Source organism: Nyctibius grandis, chromosome Z (assembly GCF_013368605.1).
Source record: "Nyctibius grandis isolate bNycGra1 chromosome Z, bNycGra1.pri, whole genome shotgun sequence".
In the NCBI taxonomy this organism is placed as follows: Eukaryota; Metazoa; Chordata; class Aves; order Nyctibiiformes; family Nyctibiidae; genus Nyctibius; species Nyctibius grandis.
In genome coordinates, this window is record NC_090695.1 from 47451831 (window position 1) to 47471109 (window position 19279).

The following is a 19279-nucleotide window of genomic DNA, read 5'->3' on the forward strand; positions in this document are numbered from 1 at the left end:
TTATCTTTTCAATTTTTTTCTTCTCCTTCCATGCCTCCTTTTTCCTCCTGCCCCTCAAAAAAAAAAAAAAACCACAAAAAGAATACTGCAAAGCACCTACTGCTTTCCCACTGGCCCTCAAGGTATAATTGCAGCCCAAGGGCATAGGTTTGGTTAAAAACTGTTACACTGCTCAAACATTTTTTGAAAATTTGACACAGCCTCCCTGGAAACAGGGTCTCATAAAGTAAATATTTTCTGGGCTTGTCAATATGGAGGGAAATATGCAACTCATCTAAAAAGGATACTGTTAAACTGCTGCCTGAGTAACCGGCAGTCACCTATGAGACCAGGAGACTTGCCACACATTCTCTACTCGTCTTATGTACTAGCTCCATTAAATGAATGGGTTAGCCTCAGTGCAGGAAGCTTTGCTGATTTTGATATCTTTAATTAGACTTAACTTTTTTCAAGGTGGTTCTCTCCTTGTAACTAAATCTGGGGGATAAAACTAAGCATCAGTGAACTCAACGGCAGAACTCCGACCAACCTAATTGAGATCAGGATTCTTCACATTTCAAATACTTTCAACCTTTTAAAGCTTTTTCTAACAGTGTATTGCTAGGAAAAGACTTAGATGTTCATAAGGAATGTGGATTTTGGTCAAGTGTGGTGAATATTTTAGTTACCAGGAGAAAAAGGCTGAAAACTTTGAAATCTGTGCACAAATCCAGTTTTATTTCAGTTACCTTCTTCAGTAGCTATACAGAATACTTTGGAACTGGACATTAGCTGAATTAAGTATGATTAGTCTGATTAAAAACCCAAATATCTGCCCAATCAGTTTCAAAAATCATTATGCATGAAGCATTTCACTGCTCCTATTTAAAACAAGATCTGACAAATGAATTTGTAAAAAATAAAAAGTAAAAAATGCACAAAACTATCAAAATGGCCTAGAGCATTAAAACCTAGAAGACTTAATAAAAAAAAAAAAAAAGAGCTGCTGTTTTTTGTATCTAGTGTACTACCCATCAGTACAAGTGACTGGAAGCTTAGAAGTTTATATAGTTATTAATTACATTGAGAGCATACATGATGTAGGCCTATTAAGTAGTGTCAGATGATGTTTAAAAACCCTATTTCTGATATTCTCAGTGTGGTATCAGAAGTGGAATTAAAAGGAGGCTAGAATCAGAAAACAAACTACTTAATTCTGACAGGAGCCTAAGAGAAGGCATCTAACCTCTGAAGCAGTTCATGGCACTAGTTAGCTTAGTGTCCCATAATTGGCATTCACTCGGGGGAACTGCGGGTGGCCTGGAAGCTGCCTAGTGTACTTCTATGTACAAGGTATAGAAATATAGCTGTCTGTTGGCCTTAGCCATGCAAGTCTTCTGTCCCTCGTTAAACATTCAGCAGGTCTTATGCAAATACATGCCGGTGCTTCTCAGTTGTTCTCCTGTGGCACTGCTGTGGCCTAAAAGGAAAGAGGAGAGATTGCTGTTTAAGGAAAGAGACAGTCACCACCTACTTCATCTTCTCGGCATGGGCCTTTATTCCCAGAGTAGCTCAGCACCTTAAAAAACTTAGTGTATTTATTTTCAGTACTCCTTGCCAGAGTTTTATAGAGAACGCTGTGCACCCTCTCCATTGGCCCTGTGTGACCACAAGCAAGCCCACAGCAAGAAGGGACAGCTGAGGAGTGCTTTTCTCCCCCATACTCTGCTCTTCTTTGTTTTGATGGAAACTGCTTGAAAGTCTAGCTTGGAAGACAGGCTGCAAACAGAAACCACCTCCCCCAGCAAAATTCCTGGCAGCAGGACCAGGAATTTTGTTGTGTTGTGACACACGAGACAAAATCAGTTTTCCTTCAGTGAACTTTTGCATCGCTATTCTCATGGTTTGCACCTGAACTGTGTAAACAGTTACTTCCACTGGCAAGTCCTTGGACATACGACATACTATTTTAACTATTAGGCCTATATAACTTATTATGTATTTAGTGGAGATTTACTTATTTAAGACTTCCTTATGGCCAGAAGCCACAAGGGATTTACCTGCAGAAAAAATTATTACAAAGAGGAAGCGCTAAATGGGCTTTAGCTAGGCAGATCTTCTCACTCTCAAAAGATACACAAGAATACTGTGCATTCCTCTCTTGGTGTTTTTAACTTATAGCTTTCTGTCTTCCTACATCCTTTTGAGATCTGGTCAGCAGAAGAATGTTTGATTTTCCAGTCAGCTTTTCAGAAAGTCTCACTGAGACCAGAACGTTTTTGTAGTGTGAAGTCATTTCAAGCTGCTGGATGGCCCAGACTCACTACTACTTTCCCCCTTACTGGAATTTCATTTACAGGAATTCATGAAAGAAACCCAATGATTAAGATTTACCTCTCTCCTGTAAGCCAGATCCAGTTCCTCACAAAAGGTACAAACACTGCCAGATGCTTACAGATCAAGGGTAGGAAAATAGTCCAAGTCAAAACATCTAGTCTCACTTGTTATCTTACATACTTCATAAACACTTAAAACAAAGCAATCAAACACTGAATTCTTGTGTGAATTTTGTTCAACTGTTTTCCATGTTTATTTCCCTTTAATATCTGAATTATAAATTTGAGTTTACTTTCTCAAACTCGGGAAGGTCGAAGTTTGTGTTTCAGCTGTTTGGTAAGGTTGTAATCATGTAACGTGACAAGCTTCAAAGAAATAATTTACGTGGTACTTGTCGATTATATAAAACTTTAAACTGGATCTTACTAAGAGCTCACTCCAGGAAACTCCTGAGCACTGAATTTCTGGCTCAAGTGAAAGGTGAAAGTGTTCTGTGTCTAACAAAATCAAACAGTCTTTGAACCTCTGTGGCTGAACATCAAGATTCTGTCTTTTCTCCCTGTATAGGTAGTTATGTTTCCCAATGCATGGAAGAGTGCTAAAAGGAACTCTGTTAAACTCTCTCAGATGTCCTAGCTTGGTCCTCCAAAGCTCATCTTAAGATTTCTTTTCTATCCAAATGATATATCCTGCCATTACTCAAGAATGCAGGCAACAGCCAACCAGCCTGTTCTCACTCTCAGAGCAAGTATTTCTGTGTCAAAGTTTTGATTTTAAAGAATTAAATTAACTTTATTAAAGAACTCTTTACTTTACAGTAAGCTACAAGCTTTAAAGCAACTGACTTGAAATGTGATGCTTTTTGGCAGAACAGTTCAGGCAGGAAATGTTACACATGACTTAAGCTGGCCAAAACAATGTAGCTGCTTCACAGTTTTCCATTGACTAAGTTGCCATCATTTGCTGCCTGAAGATGCTTAGCTAGTAGCAAAATTCCCATTAATCCTCCTCTCTGCTCGGAAATGATCTCCTGCTGATGAAGGGGAGGGAACTCCACACCAGGAAAGTGCAAACTGACAAATAGAGTAGTATTCGGAAAGAGATTTTATGCTGGTCCTAGAGGGGAATGCCCTGGGAAAGGCGGGGCTGCTGGACCTCCTGCCTGTCCTGCGGCACCGGTGCTCTGCCCTGTGCAGGCAAGAGGGCAGCCCCTCACCCCTGTCCCCACAGGGGCTGAGGGCTCAGAGCCTGGGGTCAGGCAGGGAGCGTGTTATCTCATACTTACGCAGAGAGTCCTTTCTCCAAACTGGCTGTAGAAGGTCATCTTGACTTTGTGCTTGTGTCCAGTCCTCTGATCAAAGGTGTTACAGCTGTCGAAGGGTGGGCTGTACAAATGAAGACTAACGGCAGACTCTGTGTGGCTTATGTTCTCCACACGGTGCAGGCCAATGGAGTCTACACCAGCGAGGGCATGAAACAAGAGGTTATGTTAGCGGGAAGCTTTAATGAGATCTCAGATGCCTGGAAAAATGCTTTCTAAACCGAAACTCATGAGCAAGCCAGTTAGGCATGCCCACACTTTTATGGGCAACAAGTAACTCAGTACAGGGAATTTGGCTGCTGTTCTCTAGCACAGATTCCTAAATACACTGTTAATTCAAAATATGTTATTGCCTTCCACACTTCATAAAACTTCTGGATTATCTGCTACAGCATAAAGGCCAACAGAAATCCAGAGAAACTTAAGGAATGCTGTGCTATCAGTAATTTTCCAGCTATCATTCCCAAAGGACTTCAATGTTATTTACTTCCCTAGGAGATGCTGTTGTTATAGGTGCTCCAGAAGCAGAAAGGTCTGTGTTTCTAAAAATTAGCATGACATTTTACAGGGAAAAAGTTTTTGTATTGCTAATTCTCAGCCCTGTCATTAAAGTCACATTAAAGGTCAGATATGTGTATTTGGGGCAAAGACATAGTTATCTTCTGGACAGAGACATAGTTGTCTTCTCCTGCAGGCATCGGTTTCCTGATTAATCCTTCCAATATTTTAGTTTGGAGAACGGGCTTTTCATTTGTCTGCTCTTTTGACTACGGCGACAAATTAGTAGTGACTGGCATACTTCCAACCTTAACTGAATAGTAAGCATAATTGAACATGTAATAAAACAAGGCACTGTCTGTTGTGTGGTTACTAATGAAGTAATGGCACTTTCTGCAATGGTGGAGTAGAAACCAAACTATTAACGTAAAAATGTGAGGTATGAAGAATAACATCAATGAAACAAACCATCTCCATTCTACACTAGTGTGGAGTTTTTGAGTTATTTAAAAGAGACCTTGAATTTAAATTTATGACCCTGCTGTAAAAACAACTCAGGCCTTTGTACTTGAATTAATATGTTATATAATACCTAGACCTGTGTTGTGCAACACAGGCATGATACCCTGTGAATCATGAGTACACTCTTATCTCTGATACATTTGAAGTGTGAGCTCTAAGTGTCATTAACGTAGTTTATCTAAATAGAGGATGTAGGGGAAAAGAGTCCTAAATCTGTGCTTATCTAATGGGAGACTCGAATGAACTCTTGTTTAGTGGATTCTAACCTTAAAAATAAGGTACGAGAGCGAGAGCAACCAAGAAGCACACAATAGAAACATGAAGCTCACTCACTATTGAAGTAGTTAGGGCAATCAACACACTGTCAGTGATTTCCTTCTACTTGTTTTACCTCTTTCTGTTAAAGCAAAATATCTGTTATGAAACATGGCAGAGATCCAAACTGCCTCAGAGAACTGGACACCAAATTGTTTAAAACAACCAAGGAAGCTTTGGATTAGATGCACACACAGAGTATGATTGCTTTCATTGGAAAGAATCACATAGGTAGGAAAACCTGACTGGGTCTGAGAACCCATGTCTCTGGCATGGGAGGATCAGCAGACGTGCCAAGCTGCTTCTTGCATTTCCTGTCCCGTGGATTTTGTGTCTTCACTTAATGTGGCATACCTTTAACAGAGGGCTGCAGAGCACTAGTCTTTCTTCCCCAGTGCCCTCACCCTGCCTTAGTCCATAATCCAACATGAGGCTCCCTCCAAGTGGGGAGTTCCCAAGCTCAGCCCACAAGGTGTGTGCTCCATTTTTTAACTCACATAAAAGGCAGACGCCCCCCTTCTCTGGTGCTTTGCCTTTGTTCTGCTGAACTCATTGCTGTTCAGCACGATGTGCACTGACTTGCATAGCATCAGAATACGTTACACCCAGCTGGCCACTCCAGGATGGCCTCCAGCATAGCACAAGATGGTGATAGTTACAGATACATGTAATGGCACAAATTCAGGTACCTAGGGAGGCCTACTGATGGAGACTTAGTCATCTCACAGTATCTGTGCAGTCAGACAATTTTTTTTTGTAGACTGGATCAACTTGAGCATTTCAATTCTGCTGACGCTGCACTTCAGCACTGCAGCCTTTTGTTGATTTGGACAAGAAGCAGCACTGAGGATCGAGGCCTCTGTTCCTGGGTGGTCAATTTATTTCATAGACAGCTTTTACATTTTTGCCTAGGATTTCCATGCCTGACCAAAAGGTTTATTTCTTTGAAAAAAATCAAGGTCATTAAGCTATCTAAACTTTTGTTCCCTTATTTCTCACAAAATACTATTTAAGGTCTATGTTTACAAGCAATTTCAGATAGTTATTAGGGACACAGTGCTGAAGGCTGCTTGGTCTAGAGAATATACCCAGTATATTTAAGTATCAAGCAATCGCTGCAATGTCTTAAGAGTGAGTTAAAAAGACTTTTTTGTTGTTGTTTATTTTACTGAATCTAAATACAGGTTTCTGCAGAATCTAGAGAGCCACGTTCTTAAACTGTGCATAAAGACATTAGTATTGTACTGTTACAGGTAGGAGACTAGAGAGCAGATGAACTCTTCTGAGAGGAATAATACTCACGGATGGGTAGTTGTCAAAACAAGCTTAATAGCTTACCATTAATATAGGCACATTGATTTTCCCTCAAAACTCGTTCTGATTTCTTAGTCATTTCACCATTCCCTTTTTTCTCAGGCCATTCAAACAGAGTCTCCTTTAGATTTCCCTGAAGGATCTTCATAAAGCAGTGTGAGTCAGTGTGATCATGGATGCTGCTATATATGTAAAAAGAATAACTGAACTCAGTATGATATACATATTTAATTTCATTACAGCAAATAGGACAGATGGCATAGCGTATTGTATCTGGACATAGCCCTAGAATGAAATGCCATTGCACAAAAGTCTTAGGAAAAAAAGATTCACAGTGACTAAGATATGCCTACTTAAAACTGCTACTTTGGAAATGTAATGGGTTCAGCTTACACACAGCAGGACTTGGAGAAGAGTCAGATATTGATCAGCCTATGACTTTGCTACAGAGAAATACAAAGGAAGGCTGGAGGAAGGAGGAGAAGAGAAAAAATTCTTCAGAACAAAAAAACTCTTGTTTCTTGTGGGCCAAGAAACAAAATGACGCTTTCCACAGTGACCCCAGGCAGAGGCTGGTATAAACTTACAAGTATACCCGATATTTACAGATCCACTATGCTCACTCCCAAAACATGAGAGAAATGAGCTACTTCTGCTTAATTTCTACTGTCCCTTAACATTTGCTTGTGCTGTACCTCTCACTTGGATAGTACTAAGTACAACCAGCTACAGTAAGCTGTTAATTTCACTAGTTTGGCAGAACACAAACAACACAGCAGGATCTGGTATGATTTGTCCACTTGCTAGATCTGTCTCCTTCTCTGGAGTATGTCTTAATTGCTACATTTGGAGACATATGGGCTAGATATGTAGTTTAGTTTTGGTTTCATTCTTTTTTTAAATAGAGGACTGTTAAATCAATGGGATTAGGACAAAGGGGGAGCTCTCCACTCATTGGGGGTGAGGGAGAAGGGGGAATTTGACTCTCCTGGAAGTACAGTGCTAATGAGTTTCAATCAAAAACTTGGTACTGAAAACATTACTGTTTTCAGTAAACAAATGTCAGGGTTTCTTACTAACTGAGATGCCAAGAGAGCAGAGCTTGCTTCAGGCACGGAACAGTTCACAAATGCCACGCTGTCATGCTCCTTCCACAAGCCATGAGAACAATCTGATCCTCCTCATATAGGAAGAAAAAACAACTTGTGGTCTCAGTCTAGCTCTAGGAAATGCTCATCCAACTCAAACACAGTTTGACATAAATTACAGGCTTTGTGGGAATAGTCTGGAAGGAGTAGAGGTGGTAGGCTTGGTTCTTGTATCCCTCTGAGTATAACATCACAGCATCCCCTACAGCATACTGTAAATGTTCAATTAAAACAAACAAAAAAACAGGTCTGACATGTCATTAGTTTTTCTATTTATATGCTAGAATAATCAGTCAAAATCTACAAGTTTTGTTCTTCCATATTTTGTTTAAGCCAACATTTTGCAAAGGACCCACCAGGGGACAGATCCTGCCCTCACATTTGTAGGACTACACAACCCAGTGTACTGTCTGTGTACACAGCTCCAGAGGCCACATCAGCAGTGTGGTCTGTTTTGAGGGAGAAGATGGGTTGTGTGAACCTAAAGAAAGCCAAATACTCCTGGAAAGGGGCTCCCTCCTCACAGCCTGCAGTCCTAACCCAAACCTACTTTTCTCATCTTGTCCCAGAGGTGGAATTTAAACCCCATGAGAGAACAAAGACTATTTAAACCGAACCAAGTCCTGCCTCTGCATCCAAGTGTTGTATGCGTCTCTTGTGTGGGACAGGCTGAACAGGGTCTGTTCAACCTGTCCTGACCACAGGACCCGCTGTACCTCTGGGACTAAAAACGTCCTCTAACAGGAGGGAAGCTTAAATTTGGTAGAAAAACAGAGCATTTTTAGAAGAGTGCTCTAAAAATGTCCATGAGGTACAAACTGGCAAAAGATATAGCAAATATTCAGGACTGCTATGCCAATAGGAGTCCTGCACTGCTTAGTTTCCAGACATTTTCTGACAGCTCACATAGGGCTGGTTATGTCTTTTTGTATGACAGTGAAAGATACAGTGCCTTTATATCTGTTTGCTAAAACCATAGTCTTTGGATACGAACCTGCCATGCCCTTCACCCCAGCACAAGATCATCAAGTTGAACTTTCCATTTCCATTGTCCACAAGATTTCTTGTATACCTGAAATACAAAGTGTTTGCTTTTTACTGTACTGATATGCCTATAAAAGACAAAATTATGCAAACATGTTTATCAAGGAAGGTTGTGATATACAAAAATCCCTTTTCTTCTTGTTCTTGAAAACCAAGTGATAGTTGGAAAAAACATGAAACTGTATTTTTAAGCTTTTTTTTTTCCTGAGTTCTTTTTCTGGGAAGAAAAAAAATAGATGTATTTAATATTTTATATTCATATTGCTTTTGAATTACAGAGATGATTAGAGATTTTGGAACTGTGAGTTCGAGACGGGAGTAGTAGACAGGATCAAATCAAAATAGTTATTGAATGAAGTCACTTCAGCAGCTGGCTTATAATTGGAAACAGAGGACTGCAATGAAACAAGAAAAATATATGGTCACATTCTTCTGCAGCTCCTTTTCAGACATTCTTGGCTTTTCTTCTGTTATGCAGCATTCATTTGTACAAAGCCAAAAACCCAAAGAAATAAGATGTCGGGTTTTCCGTACATGGTCCTCCTACTCTGTTCCTGAATGTTCTATGTCTTGTACTGTAGCATTTGTATGTGGATAAAACACCTGTGGGGTAATTTCTGTCAGCATCTGCTTTTCAACGAAGTTTATCAAAGCAAAATTTCTTAAAAAGATTTTTGTTGTGATAACTTATAGGTAGCACAGAATAAGCTTGCTTCTAAAGGCTTTTTATCAATATGCATGTTCTAGACTGTGATTTTGTCTGAGGGCTTGAAAACATCTTTCACAGCAAAATCTTATGTTTGTTTCCTTGTACTCTCCTGCAAGCGTCCCCCGAGCTGCTGCTCGTTTCATCCTATTGAAAAGTTCACTAGAGAAAGGACTGGGATTTTGCTTTATACATTACTTTCCATAGTGGGGCTCTTCTGATCTGAGGCTGGTGCTTGTAGCTGTTGCAGTGCAAGTAATCCAGTGGGACCTTCTGGTTTCATTTTAGCTTTAGTCATGACTATTCATACGTTGCCAAGTACAGCAAATATTTATGCCGGTGACAAGATGCCTCACTCTTGCCTAAAAGATGCAAGCAGGGGCTCACAGAAATGCACTGATGTCAACTGAATGTTTTTTGATTAGTTTCCCCATAAGACCACTGTATTTTAATCAACATAGGATGTTCATAATGAATTACTTCCAAACCATAACATGAATATCTATATGCTGACTCTCACTGCATTCACAATTTGTGCATATATTAGGTGGACATATTTTTCCTATGATGTCAGAACATAAGCAATCAATGCTGGCATTTGACTGAACTTTTCAAGTGCTGTTATTTCTGTGCAGCAGGTCTGTCTGGCCAAAAAAAAAAAAACAACCAAATCAACAACCCACGGCTGCCACGCATTCTTCTAGTGTTAGCACACTTCGTTTTTCCGATTCTTTGTTTCGTACGTTCTGTTACAAATTTTGTGATTTGTTCTGAATGGAGGATAGTCACCGCGAGGCAAAAGGAGGCTGAAAGAAGTCAAGCCAGAGTGATGCTTGTATGATAACAAGGTTAAAGGAACAAGTTTGGGGTTTTTTGTTGTTGTTGCTTTTTTAAAGGAAGCACTCAAATAAAATGTATTTATACTGAAATTTAAGACAGGGAAGTCACCAATGGCAGGAATAAAGAAGCTGTTAGCAAATCCGGAGGGGCAACACGCCTCGGCGGTCCCCCGGCTGCCGTCCTGCCCCCGCGGGGCCGACCCGCAGGACGGCAGCCAGGGGAACGTCGATGCCGGCAGCCCCCCGCCCGTACCCGCCGGTGCCGCCATTGGCCGCCGCTGTCCCGCCCGCTCCCCCGTCCCCCGCCCCGGGGTCCTTTGCCCTTCGCCCCCCCTAGGTGCTCTGCCGGAGGGGCTGTCGATGGGGTCAGAGAAGGGCGGGGGGGGGGCGTCAGCCATTAGTCTCAGTGGTCCCCGCTCGCTGTCCGCAGGTCCCGGCCCCGCTTGCACGGTGAGGGGCGCAGCGACGGGGCCGGGAGCTCCCTGCTGCGGGGTGTTCTGTACCTGTACTGGTCGAATTTGGCGTATTGCAGCCACTCTTCGGGATTGCTCTCATACGACTCCATCAGCGCCTGCACTTCCTCCACGCTGACTTTGTCCTCGGCGAATATCCGATGGAGGATGCGGACCAGCTCCTCGAGGCTTTGCGCCTTCCACGTCTCCGTCTGCACCGGCTGCTCCATCACCGCCGGTTGCTCCATCGCCGCCAGCCGCTGCCCGCGACCGGCCCGCCGCCGCCTGCCTTTATGCGCCGGGAGGCACAGCGGGAGCCTACCACCGCCCCGGCGGGGCGGAGGGGCCGGGCGGCGGCGGGCGGGCCCGCGGCCAGCCGTGCCCGTCCCCGGCAGCAGGGCCACCGACCCCGGCGGGCGGGGACAGCCAGGGCCAGCTGTAAGGGCGCGCCTCGCACCGCCTGCCTCTGCCTCCCCTCCGGCCGCCCTCAGGCCGTCCAGCAAGCCTGGGCGGTCCGGGGCAGCTCTCCCTGTAACCCCTCGGGCAGGCAGGCAGGCGTTTAGCTCTCCGATATCCGCGGTGGAGGGAACACGACGAGAAGAAGCGTCTGCCGCTGCCGGGTGCAATGCATCTCTCCCGGCAGCAGTGTCCACGCAGCTCTCCCTGCCAGGCGTCTGTGTGTGCGCATCTTCATCTCCTTTGGACAAGGTCTGCAGCTTACAAAGTGTGGCCCACCGCTGCCTCCGTTACTTATATCACAGCGTAAGAAGCTTCCACGCAGATAGGCTGCAGCAAAGAAGTGTCAATTTGAGGCTGGCCTTACCGAAAATACATTTAGAAGCTCTATATAAAAGCAAAACAAATCACATTGATACCTAATTCACACACAAAATTGCTGCTGCAGCTTACATTAATACAGCCTGCCTGTTGAAAGTGACGTGCCTTGAAAGCAGTGCACTCTGCAGTCACATTTAGGGCTGCTGTGACCATTAGCACTCGGCATGACACCTAAAAATGTAATGAATGGGACAAAGGAGGCCAAGCCAAGATGACAGACCATCCTCGCACTCCTCTGCCTGTCAAACCTACATACTGTCTGCAGAGTGAGCAAATGACATGCCAGCTGTCTTAATTTCCATTTCAACTGTTAATAGGATGTTTATTAGTCATGAATTCTGGCAATGGAATTCACTATATGCCATAGAATTATGTTCTAAAAAATTAATCTTTTCTTTCTAAAAAAATAAGAGTTCAGCTATTTAGGTCTGCGTGATGATTGTGGGGCTGGAAGTAAGCAGACTGGTGTGGCAGTCCGCTCCAGCTCCGAGGCTTAAAGGTGCCCACTGGCAGCTCGCAGTTTACCTTAGAGACAGTTACACTGAGGGATGTCTATCATGCCTGCTTTCTCATCCCTCCTCAAGACCTATGCATCAAGTAGGTGTGAGAAAAAAAAAAGCACTATTAATACAGTAGCTGCAACTTGAGAGGCTGGATGAATTTCTGGCTCCACTGCAGTCAGGAATACATTCCAACAGATTTAAATCAGGCTGGGATCTAGTGCATTGGAGTGAAATACAGATTAATGTACTGAAGAGGTACATTGTCAGGCATCAGTCCAGAATCCCTCCTGGCACACAGAAAGCAGACCCAACCTTACCACTACTAAAAACAAGTAGTGTTTGTGTGTGTGTGTGAGAGAGAGGGGGAACTGTGATGATTTCAAGCAGTCTTTTTAAGGTCTGAAAGAACCTAACACCATCCTAAATCTCTGAAACTCAACCAGGATACCCTGGCACTGATATCAACAGCCATTGTGGGTTGAAGAAGAAAACATCCAGTCTTCCTGGGAGAACTGCAGGTAATGAACAAACACGTCACCTCCCTTGGTAACTTGTTCAAACTCACAGTTAAAAACGAGTGCCTTACTTAATGAAATTTGCCTCAAGTCCATTTTTAGCTACTGGTTGGTGTCAAAAGATTGCATGGGCAAGTACCACTTCTTTTCAGTTTTTCCTTGAGTATTCCCATATGGGCAGCATTAAAACTGCTGTAGGTTGCAAAGATTAGAATTAGTGTGAAACACTGTATGCCATTTGTTTCAAAGGCAGAATTCACATAGTTTTAGAGGTTGTTGGAAACACTGCCCAAAGGAATAAAATACCTTACAAGAATAAGTTGTTGTAAGGATCACCAAAATGGGTTGTGAAATGAACAGTGAAATAAGCTTTTGAACATTTTTTGTTTTATTCTGATATTCCCAGGATCTGATTTAAATTATTTTCCAGCAGCTATAATATCCCTCTGCTTATTTGTACAACTATGTGTTTGGTGATGTTCTGGTATTTAAATCCAGAAAAAAACGTGATTTATGCTTCTGCTGTTAATCCCCAAAAACTCAGAACTTTGATTCCTTTGTCACAATGTTGCTGAGATCATTAGTGATGCCTTTAAATAACGCTAGTAAAAGCCAATGGACATTTTATACCTTCCTCTGTTACAACTAAGGGATCAGGCTGGGTCTACCTATTGCAGTTTCAAACTGCTGTTGTTGTTCATTATAGCTCACCTATATCACTGTACCAATTTGTTAAAGTTTTTTCCTTGATTACCAAAAAATTAAATTTCTCTGGTAGTAATAGAAAACCCTATACTTTTATTTGTTTCTATTCAAAAGTGTTTACACTGTTTTTCATTCTGAATCTTTCAACATTACTTGTTGATCCTGAAAACTTCTATAGAAGTTGATTACTTGATTGCATGAAAATCACTACGAACAATATTTACAGTTCTCCGGCTTGTGTTTTTGCCAATACCCCATTGACAGAACTGGCACAAGGATCTGAGCACATAGAGCAGTGAAAAGATCCTAGCCTCAGCCACTGAGGGTATCTGTCACTGAAAATTTAAAAAAAAAGAAGAGAGCATTGTAATCCACACAGCATTGGAATTGTTTTCACATTCTCAGTTCTGTTTCTTATAAAGGAGTGTACAGCATTTTACCTGTTTCTTTTTATTTCTGAAAATCATATACCCCTGTAGAAATTAACTATTGCACATATTTCTCAACTATTCTATTATTATAGAGTAATACTCAGTCTGTGGGAGGCCTTAACCCAACAAGTATAAGGGAGAGTGTAACTTTCAATTTTGGAGCAAAAAAGCTTAGGTCCCTTTCAAGACCAATTACTTAAAGCTTATTTGAAAAATAAGTCCAAAGTTGAGGCAAATGGCACGGTAATTTACACCTAGGTATCTTACACTGCAGGATGCAACACTGCAGCTGGTGTTCAGCTCCTTAGGAACTGGACTGCACACCAGTAATGGCATCATGGATAGTCACACATCAACGAAGGTTAAAAAACTACAGAACAATAATTTTTGATTAGAACTCTACTGTACCAACATGCCGCACAAATTAGGTCTCTCAGCTTGTCTTTGGGTAGCACCAGTTCTCTGTGTCCTTGGCTTTTCATGATTAGCAGGTACTTAGTACTATATTCCCATTAAATAATTCTGCTAGAATTACGTTTGCTAGTTCCTGTAACCAGGGTCTCATATCTTGTTTCTCTGATAAATGAGCTGTTAAGCTTTGCTTAGTGATGGCACACCTTGGTGTTTCTTGGAGGAGATACATAATCGCATTTGGTTCTCCTGAGTCTGTATGATGCTATGACTTCCGCAGGATTACAAATGGGTACTTCATACTCCTGTGTTCAAATATCACAGTCCCTAAAGTGGATACATACTCTTTGGGCTACAGAGAAAGAACAAGCATGTAGCTTCAGGGAAGAAGCATAAAGGTCTAAGGTCGTTTCCTGTATTTTACATTATTCAGTCCCTGTGAAAAGCACAGAACCTCAGAGGGTTCACACAGAAAGTGAATCATTCTTGCATTCTCCGTAACATAACTTCATTTGAGAGGCAGAGAGGAAACCAAAGAAACGTTCTTGCTGATACCCTGACAGTTAAAACCTTGTCTTGGAAAATGGGAGTTGGGCTTTAACCACAAATATATCCAAAAGATAGGTGTAAGCACTTCAAGCAATCATCGGATGTGACGTCTAACTCCAAGAGAGACTTCCCAGCTGAAGTCCGAGCATATATTGGCACCTCATCTCCTACTGGGGTTCAGCTCACAGGGTTCTTCTCCTGACCTACTGAGGGAAATCTTCAATTAAGACTGATGGAATCAATGAACTCCAGTGTTAGACATTTTGCACCACGTATTTGGCCTGAATATGTAGCTTGGGATTGAAGACTTTATGATGCATCTTGTCAGTCCAAATAAAAACTGTGGGCAAGTCAAAAGTAGGATCCAAGGTGTCTGAATCCTCAGACTGTTGCAGCAAACAACTATATTGTGTCCCTTTCAACTGTTAGCCTGAGCAGATAATAGCACTTCAACTCCATAATGAGCATTTACATCACCTCCTCCAGATACAACTTTCACCCCTTTACCGATGGTTTTAAGTCCCTGTTCACCTAGGTTTCTTCAGGTTTGCCGAGACGGCTTCTGTAAGAGAAAAACTGAATCTGCAGCTGTAGTGCAAGTTTTGGGGCTACATGACTCAATGGCAATACCTCTCAGAAGAGGCTTAAGAGAAGAGAACATTTTGTCACCCAGATCATAATACAGATAGAAGGTTAATAACCCGCACCAAGGAAATTCACCTTGCTGAAATACAACATTGTGTTGTGTAGTCCCAAAGCATTACAAAAGGGTTACCACCTTTTCCTTTAAGCTTTGTATGATTTCAGACTGCATCCTGCATCTGAAAACCTGAAGTGCCTCAGTTCATGATGCCTAGACTTCTGTCCCTTTTATTTCACAGGAAGGTCTTTGAACTCTTGGAAGGATACCAATTGCACAGAAAAGACCTTTCGGGTTATATTCAGGAGGAAACGTAAGTAAATGTTTGTTGTAGACGTCACTCAGATTGCTCTTTGGAAGCAATGCACCATCTAAAGCAGCAGTTCCCAAATTCTGATATCGAAGACCAAGCTAAATGATTACGGAGCCCTACATCCAAGTGGGATGACTCCTCCTGGGGCTGTGGAACAGCACTGCAGCTGTTCCTCAGTCATATAGTCTGCAAAGTGAGATTGATACCTCAGTACACAACAGATTTTGCCGGCGAACCTGCTGCTTGCACAGTGATTCACAAAAAAAAGCCTGAGAACAAATCCTATCAAACATAGATCATGCAGTGAAACATCAACAGACTACAAAATGCAGTAATCAATCAATGAGTGAAACGAGGGCACCACATACTAAGTCATGCCGTACATTGAACATGCTAACTACTGAACAGCATGTGTACTGCTGAAGGAAAAAAATAAACCGCACTGAAGAGCTGTGAGGCATTAAACCACACAGCACAGAGAGGACTCTTGGAATAAATCAGTTTGATCCACTTTTGGTGGGAGGTTAATACACTGTGCACGTGTTATAAACAAAATATAAAATACAGACATTTCTCTCTGTAAGAAAAACACCTTAAAATAAGTTTCCATTTCTTTCAATTTGTGGTATGTATATGAGAAAGCTGAAGTGCTGGATAGTCTTCTGTACACTGACAATATTTACTGTGTAGTTTTCTGTTTGGAGCCCTTCTCTTCTTTGTTGTTTCCTGTTTTAGAGCTGAAGAGCTCTTAATGTGCTTTAGTTCCCAGGAGCTGCCAGGGTTATTAGTTCTGTTACCAAACGGTGTTTGAGGGACAGACATTTTTGTCTGCTTTAATGTTACATACTGATTTTTGCAACTGGAACCTCTTTTTTTTTTTTTTATGCTTAAGCTCTCCATACAATTATATTTTAACACTATATTCACTCAGTTCAATTGATATACATTTTTATATATACATAAAAAATGTAATTTTCATGTGGAATTATTCCCTGAGAAGATACAGAGCAAGGACACTGAGACTCCTGTACTTTTTCTTAAGTCTTACTAATTAATGTTTGTCATCTACTTCTAATAAGAAAAGGTATGAGTGAACTGAGATTAAGTAGTACTTCCTCACCATCTATAATCTGCATCCTTAACAAAAAATGTCACAGAATCTAGCTATTGGCAGGCATTTAGAGCAACCATATATGTGATGATTACATGGAGGGAAAGCTGCAGAACCATTTAAAAAAAGTTCTAAGATTGCTCCTGAAGTTCAAAGAGGGACAACGTTTTTCTCCCCAAAGTTTAATTCTTCTCAATGTGCACACAAAGGATCAAATCTCACTTGAAACTGGGACTGTGTATCTACTAACAAATACCCAAGGACTGCCCTCTGGCACAGAGGCCAACTTGCAAAGAAGTGTTTGCATGCACATTATTTACCTTTCAATCTCCACAACGGGCTGGTCACGTCCAAAGTGCCCACCAGAAATGGTGCCTTGCTAACTCCTGAATTGTGAACAGGCCAAAATCTGTGCCAGGAACTGTTCTACCAACTAACTGTACAGATGACTGAGCTACAGTGCCCCAGAAAATTTCCTGGCACCACTGAGTCTAGTGACATACATGTAGTGTGACAGGCTTAATGTTAAGCTTTTAACATACTGATTTTGGTCTCTCTTTAGTCAATAATGTGATTCATTCAACCTTTCTTAGCCCCCTATTTTAGGACAGAACAACCTCTAAATGAGTTTTTGTCTCTCTAGGCATTTTGGCATCAAGTCAAAAGTTTTCTGACTAAAATACAGTGAGATGCACCTGACATCTCATGGCACTATGGCTATTGAAGCAAGTGCAAAACAGGTACAAGAAAAATATGTAGAATTTTACGACATTTAGCCTTGGGAGCATATTAAATATGATACTAGCAAAGCTGAAGCGTGGTCTCTGCAAAAAAGAGCAAAGACATTTAACATGCTTTCTTGTCAAGTGTTTTTGTTCTCTTGATGATCCAATACAAAACAAGGCTGAAAACACTTTTTGTTTTTCAATGCACATGGCATTTTACACAAGCTTGTACTAGAGTCATAATCATCGTGAAAACTCCAGAGTTAAAGGCATTTTTCCCTTTTTTTGTCTCATCTCCAAGTATGAAGATGTAGTAAAATAATGCCTTGAGTAACACTGGTACAACATCCCAGAAGAGTAATTAAGACTTCAGGATAGACAAGAACAGTGTAAACCAAAAGCTTGTGCAACTAAAAGCAGAATTTGATCTGCAAAATGAGCATCAACAGCAGCAATGGATAAATAGAAGCTGCTTTAGAGTTGAGAGGGAGTTTGCAGAACGGATGTGTGAATTTCAACTCCCCCACCTTGATGTGACTGTAGATCAGTACATTCAAGATTATGTTTTTCGGATCATTAACACAGACACATCTTCTGCTAATACCTTAGCAGTAATTCTTCAAACTTAGAAGTAAAGATGACATTTGCTCAATATGCACATAGGTAACATGACTATGTATTTTATCATTTCACTCTTGAGGTAACTTCAGTTTCACTCAGCTCCTTCATGTCTTCCATGTGCTTTTAAGACCAGTTCAAGCTACAAATTAGAAATCTATAATTAATGCTAGTCTCTAAACCATTATCTGAATAATAATTCATATAAATAATGCCTCACAGTTTAGAGGGTTTGAACCTCGGAACAGGATAAATTAATTTTGCATAGCACTGTTTTTTAGTATCAATATATTGTGAAGCACTAAGTCTTTCATAAAACCAGTATAATAATTTTCCTTTCCAACACTTATCTTTATTTCTCAACATTTAAAAATCAGTTTATTTACTGAATTTTTCCAATTTACTTATTCTGTTAATTCAATTACATAAAATCAAGTGAATTAAATTATATTACAAATATTGGTAGCTCAGCGGCAGAACACAATAATCTTCTAAGTAAGTCTACACTTTTTTTTTTTGTTTAGTACAACTCTCACAGACTTGCCCAAAAGGTCAACCCTCACTTTTATATCGTTTTTCCTCCCACTGTAGCCACTGAAGTCACTTAAAACTATACAGTCAACACTGTTGCTCAAGGCATACTAAATACAGAGAACGTATTTCATGTTCTACTTAAGCTTCTGATGTTTCTAATTTACTGGAATTATGATTTTTAAAGAGATAAGTACATACATTTTAAAGCATTTTGGGATCATGTATGATTTTAGATGCTATAACTGTCACTTTTTAAAATATGACATTTAACATCTTTTGCAAGCTGTCTTTTGCAAATTCTACAAGCAACATGCTGCTAATCATCTATTTGTTCACCCCTTATATCATCTACTCGACATGTTTGCAGTCTAGTCCATTAGGAAAAGTTTTTGCCGTTTAAAACAGTCACACCCTGACTCCAGAGAGAGCGAGCCCATGGTCCTTAAGGAGTTACCAGAGATAAACAAGCACTGACTACCTCCCTAATGCGAGAAGGTAGAAAACTACAGGGAAAAGTGGCAAAAAGGAGGACTCTCTCTGTCAAGAAGGTACAGAAGCTACACGGGGGAATCGGCAGAATTGGAACTAGCAGTTGTTAAAAGGAAAGGAACATAATAAAGGCATCCACTTAGAGCACTCAGGAAACAGAAAGCAAGAGCAGGATCAGGTGAGCAGTCACTGTATAGCGGTAAACTAGGGACCAAGAAATAATTAGTTGAGGTTGGAAAAAAATTAAGAGCAAAAAGTGCTTGAGCAAACAGTAATAAACAAACATTGTTCAAAGAACAAGCTTAATCTTAAATAAATGAATAATTCAAATCTGCATGAGTCAGTTATCCAAGTTCAGAAATCCATGTGGTGAATAAAAGAAATCCAAACCATTACTGTGGGTTTTATGTTACTGGACTATTA

General features: G+C 41.0%; 1 protein-coding gene across 2 annotated transcripts; it reads right to left on the reverse strand.

Annotated features, from left to right (window-relative positions):
* Positions 1-696: 696 nt before the first annotated feature.
* Positions 697-10779, reverse strand: CDO1 (cysteine dioxygenase type 1). 2 transcript variants are annotated; one of them, XM_068423122.1, is made up of 5 exons: positions 10527-10779; positions 8429-8506; positions 6311-6468; positions 3602-3771; positions 697-1459 (listed from the first exon to the last, which is right to left on the reverse strand). In XM_068423122.1, the coding sequence occupies exons 1-5, from the start codon at positions 10721-10723 to the stop codon at positions 1430-1432; spliced, it is 633 nt and encodes a 210-aa protein (XP_068279223.1). In that variant the 5' UTR covers positions 10724-10779; the 3' UTR covers positions 697-1429. The 2 variants fall into 2 exon arrangements, with proteins under 2 accessions (XP_068279223.1, XP_068279224.1); XM_068423123.1 differs by having other exon boundaries at positions 3598-3771.
* Positions 10780-19279: the final 8500 nt, after the last annotated feature.

Coding starts and splice junctions, on each gene's coding strand:
- CDO1 (XM_068423123.1), bottom strand. CDS start 10,723: ATGGAGCAACCGGCGGTGATGGAGCAGCCGGTGCAGACGGAGACGTGG. Junction 8,507..10,526: donor GCCAAATTCGACCAGTACAG/GTACAGAACACC, acceptor TTTGTATTTCAG/GTATACAAGAAATCTTGTGG. Junction 3,772..6,310: donor TCAATGTGCCTATATTAATG/GTAAGCTATTAA, acceptor TCGCTGGTGTAG/ACTCCATTGGCCTGCACCGT.